We start from the raw sequence: 14,845 nt of genomic DNA, 5'->3' as shown, positions 1-14,845 counted from the left end.
TCTTGCCTATGTAAAATGACCCACAGAACATACATACTGCTAAATAAATGATACCACAGGTATTACAATTAACAAATGAGTTTAAACAAAGTCTTTTGTTCCTGTCTTTCAAATAGTAACTCTCCCTACCAGTAAGTATTTACAATATTTACCGCCCACATTAAAATAAACCTTTTTTATTCTGATTTTTGTTGTCTGACCTAATGTATTTCGAATCCATGTGACCTGACTCAAAATGATTTTTAAGTGTTCTACCTTTCTTGTATACAAACCTCAAAGTGTCAGAAAAAATGTTGGATAGGTCAGATATTTTAGAAAAATTAAACCATTCCTTCTCCATAATTTTTCTAACCAATTTTGATTGTCCATCAAACGTAGTTATTAAACTGTTACTATAATTTTCTGTTGTCTGTTCCTTATGGGAATAAATTATCTCCCTGTTACAACCAAGTATGTAACAACTTACAAATATTTACATGTAGACAAGCCAAGGGTGCCTGTGATTTTTGGCATCCCAAAAATTCATAAAAATATCGGAGACCCACCATTGAGAGCAATAGTTTCTGCTGAGGGTTCAGTCACAGCACCCTTGGCCAAATATGTTGATGTGAAAATAAAACCTATAGTCACTACTAACAATAATATCCTGAAAGATTCATGGAATTTACTTGGTAAACTAGAACATTCACTGTGTTCGGAAGGACTTTCCTTCGGAACAATGGATGTCGTGGACCTCTTCACCAGTATACCCCACGACACTGGTTTGAATTGGTTCGAAGAAATGTTAATTGAATACAAAGGGTTTACCAATGATGAATTTAGGATTATATTGTTATTAATGGAAGTAGTTCTCAAACACAATTACATTTATTTTTCTGGAGAATACTACCAGGTAAGTACGATAGGGAGCACATTGTGCTCCCACCTATAAACATTATCATGGCATATTGGGAAAATAAATATCTACTTAATTCCTTTATAAGAACAATTGGGTGCTTTATGGTGGGTTTTGGATGACCTATGTTTCCTTTGGATAGGAAATGCCACCACATTCTGTGATATGGTTGAATATCTTAATGAAACAACAACTTTTTTGAAATTCACATATAGGTTTGACACTGAGATATTGAATTACCTGGATATTACTGTAATGAAAAAGGACAATCATTTCATATCAAAGGTATATAGGAAAGATACTTTTCAAACTCGTATCTTCATTACAGTAGTTCGCACCCCTCTCACAGAAAAGAGGGTTCTTAAGGGACAATATGTGAGAATTTCAAGAATGTGTTCAGAAGATAATATTTTTATGCAGGAATGTGACTGGTTAAAAGTCCAATTCCGTAATAGAGGATACCCAGAAGACCTAATAGATGAGATATCTAAAGAAGTTTCTTTGGCTAGAAAATCTAGATTTGCCCCATACTTGGTTGTAACAGGGAGATAATTTATTCCCATAAGGAACAGACAACAGAAAATTATAGTAACAGTTTAATAACTACGTTTGATGGACAATCAAAATTGGTTAGAAAAATTATGGAGAAGGAATGGTTTAATTTTTCTAAAATATCTGACCTATCCAACATTTTTTTCTGACACTTTGAGGTTTGTATACAAGAAAGGTAGAACACTTAAAAATCATTTTGAGTCAGGTCACATGGATTCGAAATACATTAGGTCAGACAACAAAAATCAGAATAAAAAAGGTTTATTTAAATGTGGGGAGTGTAAATATTGTAAATACTTACTGGTAGGGGAGAGTTACTATTTGAAAGACAGGAACAAAAGACTTTGTTTAAACTCATTTGTTAATTGTAATACCTGTGGTATCATTTATTTAGCAGTATGTATGTTCTGTGGGTCATTTTACATAGGCAAGAGTGAAAGAAAATTGAAGCAACGCATTTATGAACACTTGTATGAGATTAGAACATCTAGAGAAAGTAATGCTTTGTATAAACACTCTTGCCTATGTACAAAATCAAATTTTCAGTTTTTTGTACTAGAAGTTGTTAACACTGATGCCAGGGGTGGTATGTGGGAGACCAGGGTAGAGTTCAGGGAACTTTATTGGCAGATTGTATTGGACTCTAACAGGTCTCCTGGTTTAAACGAAATGGTTTCCCTGGCACCTGTGTTAAAAATGAGGGCAGCCAAACTTTAAAGTTTAATTTTATTTTTAAATTATGTACACCAAAGGCATGGAATATATGTATTTATTAACAGACTTGTATAACTTGTAATAACTGTTTTTACATAGCTTTTTAAACAAATCCATTAGTAAATCAAGTTTATAATTTTTACTGTGGTTTTAAATAACTTGTTATTGTTGACTTTCATATTGTTTAATTGGTGTGATTATTCTATTAGTATTAATTGTGACTAGTATATAAAATTAAGGAACTGGATGTGCTGAGTTCATTCTGATGAAGTTGTTGACGAAAATGGAGCTACAAATAAAGCGTTAATCGATTTCAACTGCTTTTCTTTTGCTTTTTAGTCTTGTGGCTAGCTACATTAGCTTGTAAACAGTCTGTTTTACTCCATATCGTTTTGAGAACTTATTGGTGGTGGCCTTGGTCCGTTGGTGTCTTTTTCTTGGTTTATTAGTCTGTTTGGACACCTTCCTGGTTCGTTTTACTGGTTTTCTGCAAGGATGGACCCCTCGGGCAACTCCGGTTCTCATTCTGGTAATATACAACGCAGTTCCGAGTTAGGAGAACTGCATAAACTTGTGGGACAACTTACTCAGCTCATCGGCCTGCTGACTCCACTTACCCAATCGGTATCTACGCTGGTGACGTCGCTACCCCCGAGGGACAACCAGGAAGCGGAGGGTAGAGTGAGGAGCGAAGTGGAGCGTGCGGCTCGCATACAAACAATGGGGACTAGTAATGAAACACAGAACAGCCTCAATGACACGCCGAGGCTGTTTGAGAGGGCTTTGTATGAAGGAAACTCTCCTGTACCAAGCGTAAATGGAAACCATTCCCGGCCTCAGCGGAACAGAAGCAATGGTAATGCTTCAGAAGGTACACAGAAACTGTTTGCTGACATTTTTTCTGCCAAATATGATTTCAAAAAGGAAACAACTTCCTTTTTTAACAATGGGACATACAAGACACGATTGGAAGATTTTGAATATTTTTTATACAAATTAAAGATGTTACAAATGGACAATTGTTACCTTAAACACTGTTTGTCTCTTAATATCATACCTAAGGGACTTAGAATTTGTAAGTATCCCAATAATGTAGTGGAAGGAAGTGACTTTCACAATGATTTGATTTTGGCTTTTGAAAAATGTGGGGTGGAGGTTATTAGAGCTATTATTAAGAACAATGACTGTGAAATTGAAAAACTTAGTTCAAGGATTGAACAGTTAAATCATAGCCTTACCTCTGATCTTGTGTATACTATTGAAGATGAGAAACTTAAATATTTTAAAGTATTGAAAGATATAGAAGCAAAGTGTTCTGAGGTACAACACAGGAAATACAACAAAATAGAAAGAGATTTGAAAGAATATAAAAATAGAACTCACTACCCAAAGCCTAAAGCTACAGGTAGGAATTTGAATTGGTTTCAAACAGCAGTTCAAGAGAATGATGATGTCTTTTTGGTTAATGACAATTATGATAGTGAATTTCCCCCTTTAAGGAGATCAGAAAGACTTAGGTCCAAATATAACACTGATCCCAACCCAAAAAACTACCAGGGTTATCAGAGGAGACCTCAAGTGAGGAATCCAGTAAAATGGAATTAATAAATCCGATAAAGAATGATGGGCCTATTTGGACCAGGGGAGATTTTTCTATTTATAACTATTCCCCTTCCTTTTGTCCTACTGAGGTTACTTTTGACTTGTTTTCCAAAGGCTTTGGGTTTATACCCACCAGTAAGACTAATATTTTTAACTTGCTTATAGATTTGAAATTGTTTATCAGGAAAAAGAATTTAGAATTGATTTACAAAAACACAAACTCCCCCATTCCTACTAATGCATTGAGGAGAAAAAGTACATTCAACCCCCCCATTCACCCCCAATTAAGAAATTTAGAGAACGTCTTAGAACATAACCTTAGAGAAGCACTTGCAAATAACTATGTGAATTATAATCTTACAATGGAAGAGAAAAATATGTTGGATACTATAGGTAAGGATAAGACGCTTCGGGTAATGAAGCCTGACAAGGGAGGGGGGGGTTGTAATCATGGACCAGATATCATATGAAGCCAAGATGTTAGAAATACTAAACAATTCTGACAAATATATTAGAGTGTCTCTTAATGAGATTAATATAGCTTACAAGAAGATCTATATTTTGTTGAATGATTTATTGTTGGATGGCCTTATAGATATAACAACTTACAAATATTTACATGTAGACAAGCCAAGGGTGCCTGTGATTTTTGGCATCCCAAAAATTCATAAAAATATCGGAGACCCACCATTGAGAGCAATAGTTTCTGCTGAGGGTTCAGTCACAACACCCTTGGCCAAATATGTTGATGTGAAAATAAAACCTATAGTCACTACTAACAATAATATCCTGAAAGATTCATGGAATTTACTTGGTAAACTAGAACATTCACTGTGTTCGGAAGGACTTTCCTTCGGAACAATGGATGTCGTGGACCTCTTCACCAGTACACCCCACGACACTGGTTTGAATTGGTTCGAAGAAATGTTAATTGAATACAAAGGGTTTACCAATGATGAATTTAGGATTATATTGTTATTAATGGAAGTAGTTCTCAAACACAATTACATTTATTTTTCTGGAGAATACTACCAGCAGGTAAGGGGCGTAGCGATGGGAGCACATTGTGCTCCCACCTACGCAAACATTATCATGGCATATTGGGAAAATAAATATCTACTTAATTCCCTTTATAAGAACAATTGGGTGCTTTATGGTCGGTTTTTGGATGACCTATGTTTCCTTTGGATAGGAAATGCCACCACATTCTGTGATATGGTTGAATATCTTAATGAAACAACAACTTTTTTGAAATTCACATATAGGTTTGACACTGAGATATTGAATTACCTGGATATTACTGTAATGAAAAAGGACAATCATTTCATATCAAAGGTATATAGGAAAGATACTTTTTCAAACTCGTATCTTCATTACAGTAGTTCGCACCCCCTCCTCACAGAAAAGAGGGGTTCTTAAGGGACAATATGTGAGAATTTCAAGAATGTGTTCAGAAGATAATATTTTTATGCAGGAATGTGACTGGTTAAAAGTCCAATTCCGTAATAGAGGATACCCAGAAGACCTAATAGATGAGATATCTAAAGAAGTTTCTTTGGCTAGAAAATCTAGATTTGCCCCCATACTTGGTTGTAACAGGGAGATAATTTATTCCCATAAGGAACAGACAACAGAAAATTATAGTAACAGTTTAATAACTACGTTTGATGGACAATCAAAATTGGTTAGAAAAATTATGGAGAAGGAATGGTTTAATTTTTCTAAAATATCTGACCTATCCAACATTTTTTCTGACACTTTGAGGTTTGTATACAAGAAAGGTAGAACACTTAAAAATCATTTTGAGTCAGGTCACATGGATTCGAAATACATTAGGTCAGACAACAAAAATCAGAATAAAAAAGGTTTATTTAAATGTGGGGCGTGTAAATATTGTAAATACTTACTGGTAGGGGAGAGTTACTATTTGAAAGACAGGAACAAAAGACTTTGTTTAAACTCATTTGTTAATTGTAATACCTGTGGTATCATTTATTTAGCAGTATGTATGTTCTGTGGGTCATTTTACATAGGCAAGAGTGAAAGAAAATTGAAGCAACGCATTTATGAACACTTGTATGAGATTAGAACATCTAGAGAAAGTAATGCTTTGTATAAACACTCTTGCCTATGTACAAAATCAAATTTTCAGTTTTTTGTACTAGAAGTTGTTAACACTGATGCCAGGGGTGGTATATGGGAGACCAGGGTAGAGTTCAGGGAACTTTATTGGCAGATTGTATTGGACTCTAACAGGTCTCCTGGTTTAAACAAAATGGTTTCCCTGGCACCTGTGTTAAAAATGAGGGCAGCCAAACTTTAAAGTTTAATTTTATTTTTAAATTATGTACACCAAAGGCATGGAATATATGTATTTATTAACAGACTTGTACAACTTGTAATAACTGTTTTTACATAGCTTTTTAAACAAATCCATTAGTAAATCAAGTTTATAATTTTTACTGTGGTTTTAAATAACTTGTTATTGTTGACTTTCACATTGTTTAATTGGTGTGATTATTCTATTAGTATTAATTGTGACTAGTATATAAAATTAAGGAACTGGATGTGCTGAGTTCATTCTGATGAAGTTGTTGACGAAAACGGAGCTACAAATAAAGCGTTAATCGATTTCAACTGCTTTTCTTTTGCTTTTTAGCCTTGTGGCTAGCTACATTAGCTTGTAAACAGTCTGTTTTACTCCATATCGTTTTGAGAACTTATTGGTGGTGGCCTTGGTCCGTTGGTGTCTTTTTCTTGGTTTATTAGCCTGTTTGGACACCTTCCTGGTTCGTTTTAATAATTAAATTTTCTGCCAAAAAAGTGTTGTGCGAAATCAAATTGTCTTTTAATAGTACGTTTATTAAATCTAGCACAAAAACGACAAGAAGTGACGTCGTGATCAGGGCCTAAGCAAGGTATGCAATAAGAATGAAAATCCTTATGAGGTATTTGCTTCCCACAAGAAATACGATTGTTAACTTTTTCTGACATCGGTCTGAGGCAAGAAAAGTTTCCCCAACGGGGTTCTTAGCTTTATAGAAGACTTCGGACTGAAATTCGAATTCGAAAATCTCAGGAGTCAGCCGACCGGCACTTGCGAACTGCTTCTGCTTCGGGCAGCGCGCGGCAAGAAAGACTGGAGAAAATGGCGTCGGTTGCAATATATGTACCCCTGGCACACTGACGTCAGGGATGAGGCGACAGCAACCGACGTCGGACCAAGACTTTGGAAATCCGGCCGACTGCGGGACCGCCTGATGACAGGATAACCCAAGAATGATGACTGCAACAGGGTAACATGATGAACATCAACGAAACCTCAGAAGCGGAAAATTCAAAACCACGCACACCTGTGATTTTGAATTAGCACTTCCAGTTTTTCGCTGTGGTTGTGGATTCAGGTAAGTATTTATTTGTTAACGGTTTTGGGTAGGGGCTGTGGTGTGTGTTAGTATGTTTTGTTGCTGTGATGTATGTGTGCGAACAGAATGCAGCTTGTGTGGTGGTGCTTTGTGTGTGTTTGTATGTAGTGCGACCTCGGAGTTACAGTATTTAAATGGGGGGGTATGGTGGGCAAGGGCAGCTTGTCTCCCTGCTTTTATGTAGTAGAGAGCTTGTGTTTGTGTGTGGGGAGGATGGTGTGTGTGTGTGTGGAGTAGATGTGCTAATACAAAATCTCCGGTGTGCAACATTTTGAATTTCACGCTTCTGAGTTTTCGTTGTTTTAAGGTTTTGACTTTATAGCCTCGGAATACTGAATTTCGATATTTCAGTATTTCAAGGATATAAAGTGAATTCGTACCAGTTGACATCAGCACTAATTATATATGATACCAGCATCCACCTAAGTAGACAGGCATCTACAGTTATGAAAAATATATCATATTACTACTGCTTTTATGGTAAATGCACCCATCGCCCATATGTAATGATTTAGTGATAAAGCGACCATCTCAGGGAGATAAAAAGGATCCAGTATGTGCACAAGAACTTTATCGTGATAAAGGACATCTGTGCTGGCAAAGGAATGTTCAAACAGAAAGTGCAGGATCTCATTAACAAGATAAAAATGAGCAGCAGGGCATAACGGATATATCTAAGTGATCCCGCACCGCAAAAGGACTTCTTCAAGTTGATCAATGAATAAGTGGCTGAATTTTTTTTTTTTAGGGCAAGGACATTTAGAAATGATACATTCTAAAATGTAAAAATTAAAAGGCTGACAGTGAAATCTGTATCCGGTACAAATCACAAGAAAAGGGGAAAGGTATGTACACAAGGAACACACCTAACAATGCTGAATACGTGAGATCAAGTCTTGTTAATACCCAAGTGTCAGAGAGAATGAATGCACACTGGTAGGGGCCTGATGTCTACAGTGATCAGGCAGACACATTAGAAATGCTTCTGATGTAAAAAGTTAAAGTTAATGTAGCAGTAGCTACGACAAACCAATAAGCAATCAAACTAAAACTTTCTGTACATTTGACTGTATCTTGGCAAAAATAGTGTGATGTCTTACAGAGAAATGAAATCGGGGCAGGCTGAATAAAAACTTATGCTGCTAGAAAATGGAATTAAAATAATATCTAACAGGTTATCAAAAGCTCATGAAAAAGTAAAAAAAAAAGTTCACAATCTTCACGTGTTTTTTATTATGAAATGTACACCACCACAATTAACGCAGCTGACAAGTCAATGCTACTTACCTGAGCAGAAAGGAGGACAAATTTCCTTGGCGGCACCCTATGCTGGTATACCAGGATTGGGGAGTCTGTCACAGGGATGCTGTCCTTATTTAAAGGTGTAACTATTTTTACCACTTTGTAATCTTCTACTGCAGACAAGGCCCAGGAATGCCCTTCAAAATTTGTAGTCATCTAAAACGAGAAAGTTTTTTTAAAAAAGCACAGGCATTAAAAAAAAATACTCCAACTGAGCACATTTTAAATTACCAGAAGTCAGTTTTATATACTTTAATATTAAAGTGCGATGTTAACTAAATGTCTGATAGCTATAAAATGTAAAGACTATAAAAATAAGTGACAGCTCTCTCACAAATGTGGTTTTAAAACTGACTAATGTAAATCTAACAGTGCTTATCTAGGAATGTTCATATTTAGACATGTTTATCCCTTGCTACAATGTTACAATATAACCTTTTATGACTAAAGAATTATTTTTATGTGAAAAATGCAGGAACTGCACAGAGCAGACTAAGTTGTATACTTAAAAAGCACTGCAGCCTATCGTTTGTTAGACAATACATCACTGTCCATACAACAATCAAAACAGTAGAAGTTCCAGTAACAGGATCATTGCTGCAAGGATTCATAATATACCTGGAGAATATTAGGCAGTGAATATCCATCTGCAGACACAAGCTTTTTCACCAGTGGGAGATCCTTAAGAATTAAAGGTTGCATTCTTGAGCTATTGCCAATTATATTGGTGCTCAGCTACTTGAAAAACAGTGCACAAGTCTTACTTTGTTTTTGATACCAAGGAAGTGGCAAAAACAAACAGTAAACCAACAAAAGGTTTTGGGATTGTTAAAATATAAAGTACAGTTGTGGAAAATTTTCCTGTAGATGTCCTTCTCTTCACTGTTGCGGTATTCCTTACTAAAGGAATCCCCTGCCAAGGGTAGCCCCACATCCGGCCAGTATACCAATGCTTTAGGTTTTTTAGAAGGATGTCATATGTCACATGGTATAAAGGTGACATACAGACGTACCTACCTCAGAACTGAAAAGTCCGAGGAGGAACAACAGTTTAAGCAGAAAAAAAAAAAAGAAATGTGTGCATCCACAAAAAAAACTTGGCCGACTGAGGGTTACTGCAAGCAGATAACCCAACTGTGTTGACTGCAACAGTGAAACAGGAAGAACATCTTCAGTACAATCCCACTTGCACATTCCGTCAAATGAGAAACAGCATCTCCAAACAAAAGTTCTTCAAAGGGAGAATCTGGCAAATTTAGTCCTTCTCCTCAGAACCATTATCTAATGGAGAAGGAATTGGAGGAATAAGCCAATGACTAGTCCAGAATCCAGAGTCCAGTTCTTCATCTGAAGAGTTCTGCTCCTTAGGCTTCTTAAGAGGACTAGATGACCAAGGGAGGGCAGCAACAGAAGCTCCCTTGGGGGACTTCAAGGCCATGAGACATTAAACAGTCCATGTGTAAAATCCTGCCATTCACACTGAGGATCCTTCGGCGCATGGGAAATATCGTTTGTTTTCTGCTTCTTTTTCAAACGGATTTCAGCCCTAAAAATCTTAGGAGGTTCAGACCCTTGCTGATGCTTAATGTAGTGGGAATCCCCTCCCTAACAAGAATTTGTGGAACACCTCTCGGTTCCTCGGGTATGATCAGCCACTCATATCATTAACGGACATCTGCACAGCCTCCAAGGACTTGCAATAAGTAGGATTTATGCCAGCCTCAGAAATGGGCATGGCAGAGGAATCCAAAGGAATAAGCAGACAATCATCCAGGCTTTCCCAAGACTCAAAAGAGACGTCTGGGAATGGCAGTACAGCAACTGATTTGTACCTAACTTTTTTGGTCTTCTTCTTGGAAGATGGCTGACCCTCAGGCCTGGAAGATTTTACCATCGCACGCTGTGCCAATAACTTAAGATGTTGATTCTCTATGTAGATAAACAAGGAGGTGAGATGACTACAGTCTTGGGGGCAAATCTGGCACAATGCATGGTCATGAGAAACATGCAAGCAAAACAAAGACTGATTGCGGCATTCCTTATGGGAAATTTGTCTCCCATACAGATTTTCCCGTTTTGCATGGCATGCATCCTTGCAACTAAAATAAAAAACACAAGATAAGAAAACCCCCAAAGAACACTTATCTGAAATCGGCTCATTAACTAGCAGAAATGAAGGAGCACTCAGACAGACTATCGAAGATGGCATTTGGAATGGCGCCAAGGAAGTTCTGAGGTAGGTATGACCATACGTCACTTTTTTTGCCCTATGCTGAGAGCAGGGAGTATACATGTGATGTACAATGTCCACCTAAAAATCCTAAGGCTTTGGTATGCTGGTCGGATGTAGGGCTGCCCTTGGCAGGTAATTGCTTTTGTAAGGAATATTGCAACAGTGATATGGAAGGCCATATTTACGGGACAAGCCTAACCCAAGTAAAAGCAAGTGTTGCAATTATACCAAAAACACTATATTTCTAGGTAAAAGATAAGAACACCAATACACTGCTGGTTAAATCTAGTAATACAGCAAAGCACAACAGTAACCAACCCACAAAAAAAAATCAGCAGCTTATTATCATGCACAGAACTACATACAAAAGTCACTAGGTCTACTGCATGTAAGACCAGGGTAATGGATGGAGGTAACTTGCGCTGTAGCAAGGCTCTTTTTATTTGAAACTATAATATTCTGTGATCAAAGACCTTTCCTTTACACTCTGATATGCTGTTCCTACTACCCCTTCTTCCCTGTTCTCATGGACCTACAAAGATTGCTGCTCACATGGGTACTTTTTTTGCAGAATGAACCTCCCTAGAGTTTTCCCTCCAACTAGGAAAAAATATCTGCATTACAGTCAAAGCCTTCGCTTAGAGGTTTACTACTCATGAAGGTCATGCAATGTCCACTTTCCTTAAGAGCCCCTGTCAGACCAGAACAGTCCATCTATACTTGAATAGGCTGCACTTCAAGCAACCCTTATCTTTCCTTCTTACTTCATCAGTATTGGGGTGATGTTATCCCTTACTTATTTGTTTCCAGACCCTACTCAAGATAAGATTTGGAAGTGACAACATACTATATTTCTGTTTGACATGGCATACTATTTTTACACTCTTTGAAAGAGTGTGCAGCTTTGATTACTTGTTAATGTAGTTGCATGCATACTTAGCCTATGCTAAAAGGTTGGTCAAACAAATAGACTTGCATCAGAAAAAAGGGACATTAACTAGTGCAATCAGAGAGGGAAATCCATCACCTGGACTCTCATACAGGTGCAAGATTGCAGCTACAAAAGGCAGAATATCCCAACACTAACCACCACTGGTTTGCATTTACAGAAGCAGTGGAGAGCAAGTACAATGCTGAACTTTGTAGCTATTGCCTTCGCTATGGCATTCAAAAAGTTCACAGGTTTATAGTATCCCCATTTGTTCACAGAATGAATATATGAACAGAGGAGAAACACCACCAGCTACCTCTGTCCATGAGAGATGAATTTTCTTTCTCCCATCCAGTTATCTAGGCTGCGTTTGAATAGGGTCATTAAGGAGCTTTGTTTTGTGTGAATAGGAAATCTATTCCAGAGAAGTGGCAGTCTCTGGGAGATGCATCTGTCTCTCCAGCATGTTCTGTTAATGTCACAGGCTAGGTTGGAATCACTAGAGCAGGTGACTCTTGTGCCATTTGACTTGTGAATGTGCAGCATTTCCATTAGGGGAAAGTCAAAGATTGCCTTATAGGCCAGGCACAAGTCTACTCTATCTTATAGGCTGCTCAGAGGCAAGTGACAAAGCTTTCAGCCTGTCCACACAAGTCATGGTTTGTAGTAATTGTATTATCTTAGTGAGAAACTTCTTGAGGTCTCTCCAGCTGCTGCAGGTGTCTGGTGAGGTACAAGTAAAAGAGTGCATTATACTCTATTAGTGGTCTGATGAGGGTCGAGCACAGTGGATTTATAACATCTCTTGACCTGAATACTAAGCCCTTGCTTAGGAGGTGCACTGCATAGAAACCTGGTCGAAGATCAGATTGCTATCAACCTGTGTTCCCAAGTTACACACCACTGGGTCGGAACTTAGGGAAGTGCTGTCAGTATTGTAATTTGTAGAAAATTCCATTTTTCCAGAGGGAATAATAATGCCTTTTTTGCATTTAGTTTTAGACAATGGCTTTGGCATTAAGCATTCATTTGTATTAGCCCTTTTGTAATATGTTGACATCGTTGGGGGTCTCAGTGACTGCTCCCAATTTGCAATCATCAGCGAACTTGGTGAGCCAAAGGCTGTCTACTTTGGCCTGGACTTCTGAGAAATAGATGCCAAACAGTGAAGGGCCCAACAAACCACTGTGGTCCTCCACTGGTGAAAGGTCAACTGGAGGAGGTAGAGTCATCAATTTTGATACAGTGCGTTCTGTCGGTGAGCCAACTGGCTACCAATCTAGTAATGTAGTAATTACTTTTCACAATTGTATAAGCTGCCAATAATATGTACTAAATGTTTTTATTAATGTAAATTCTGTCTTGTATGTAAAATGTCTTTATATGTGCAGCTTTTCTCCCCAGGACTCCACTAAAAATGGGCACTTCTGGCCCAGCTGGACCATCCCAGTAAACAAATGAAAATAAATAAATAAATGCAAACAAATGTAAGGGTTAATCCCCAGCTGGGAGAGTTTCTCAATGATGCCAAAGTGGGGGGATTGCGTCGTAAGCATTGGCAAGGTCAAAATAAGCTGTGTGCCCTGTCTTACCTTCGTCCACGGCTTTGGTGACATTCTCAAAGTCATCTACCAGGTTTAATAAGCATAATCTACCTTTAAAGCCAAACTGGGTTGGGTCCAGCATTTGAAGGTCGCCTATGTTCTTGATAAGAATGTCCAAGATAATTCTTTCCATGGCCTTGTAGATAAAGCTGGTTACACTTATCAGTCTGCAAGTTCCCAGGGTAAGTTGATGGCACCACTTTGTTATACGGCATTACTGTTGCTGTTCTCCACAATGCAGGAACATAGCCAGTTCTCAAGCTACGATCAAAAAGAATGCCAAGTGGGTCCCACTAGGTCTTAGTTTTTTAGTAAACGACCTGGGTATTATCTGGTCCCACGGAAGCCGTGCATTTTTGGCCTTGGTGAGTGCAGAGATGATCTGTTCTCTAGAGATACTAGGCAAAGGGCTTGTGTCAGGTATGCTTTGGGATATGGTAGATGGGGATAGTGGGATGACATTTGTGCTGAATCTATCAGCTAGCAGGTTGGCAACATCTTCCTGTATAGTATGAGCGATCCCATCTATAAGCTGGACATTTCTTTTAGACTTCAGACGTAGTTAAAGAATGTCTTATGATTATCCTCGGCTAGGGATGCGATTTTAGTTTCCTAATTTGCTTTAGAAGACTTTACAAGATATCCAATGTTCTTATTTAGGCTTGGGAGGGAACTCTTCCTCTGCAGAGTGATATCCCTCTTGCTTTTGGACAACAGTTTTTTTCCTCTTATTATATAATCTATTTATACTTGAAGCTCACCATGGTGGCTTGTTTTTAAAGGAAGACCTGGTTTTGAGCCACTCGGGTACAGCAGAGTTTATGCAGTTGTTTAAGTGTCTGTACAGGGCATTTGCACACACTTCTGCATATTGACAATTGATGTTTGTGACTTCACGTTGTATGAAGTTTATGCATCACATAGTAGGCTGTAGTTAGCTTTGGTAAAGTTTTTTTTTATAATTTTTGTTCATGTGAGGGTGTCAGTTCCAATAGTTACTTCAAACAAAACTGATATGTGGTCTGACCTAACCAGGGAGGGCATCATGCATGGAGAAGTAGTGACCCCCCCCCCATGCTGGTGAGTGCTATGTCCACAACATTAGAGCCCTTAGTGGGGGTGCAGACCATCTGTTCCAGAGCATTTGTGTTGACTAAGTCTAGGAACCTCTGTGAGAACATGTTTTTGCTTGTGTATACCCCCCCCCCAGTCTATGGAAGGATAGTTGAAATCTCCCATGTCTAAGGTGTTGGGCTGTATGGTAAGGGATTCAAGTAAATCGAGGTAGGTGGTGTGCTTATCCTGGTTCATGGTGGGAGATCTACAGCTAGCAATGATGTGGTATGGTACTTTCCCAATAATTAACTGGACATGGAGTAGTTTGAGATAGCCATGCTGTTTGACCAGTCTCAAAGTGTATTTGGTTTTAATGAAGATGGATACACCTCCACCTTTGGTTCCTGCATGTTCATTTTGAGGTCTAAACATGTGGAAGACATTGTAGCCATGCATAGCTGGGATGCACTCAGCAGCCTTGAACGATGTCTCGGTAACTGTACAGACATCAGCATCCTGCAGGGTGAGGAG

The 14,845-nt window shown here is 38.2% G+C and overlaps 1 protein-coding gene across 1 annotated transcript in view; it reads right to left on the bottom strand.

Annotated features, from left to right (window-relative positions):
- NUP155 (nucleoporin 155) overlaps positions 1–14,845 on the bottom strand; it is a 1,504,248-nt gene that overhangs the window by 980,173 nt on the left and 509,230 nt on the right. The window contains exon 14 of the mRNA XM_044069916.1: positions 8,476–8,646. Within this exon, the coding sequence (XP_043925851.1) occupies positions 8,476–8,646 (171 nt within the window). The remainder of the gene's footprint in view (positions 1–8,475; positions 8,647–14,845) is intronic.

This window comes from Protopterus annectens, chromosome 1.part0, assembly GCF_019279795.1.
Source record: "Protopterus annectens isolate FY-2018-M chromosome 1.part0, PAN1.0, whole genome shotgun sequence".
Classification (NCBI taxonomy): domain Eukaryota; kingdom Metazoa; phylum Chordata; order Ceratodontiformes; family Protopteridae; genus Protopterus; species Protopterus annectens.
This window is presented reverse-complemented; position numbering and strand designations above follow the sequence as displayed.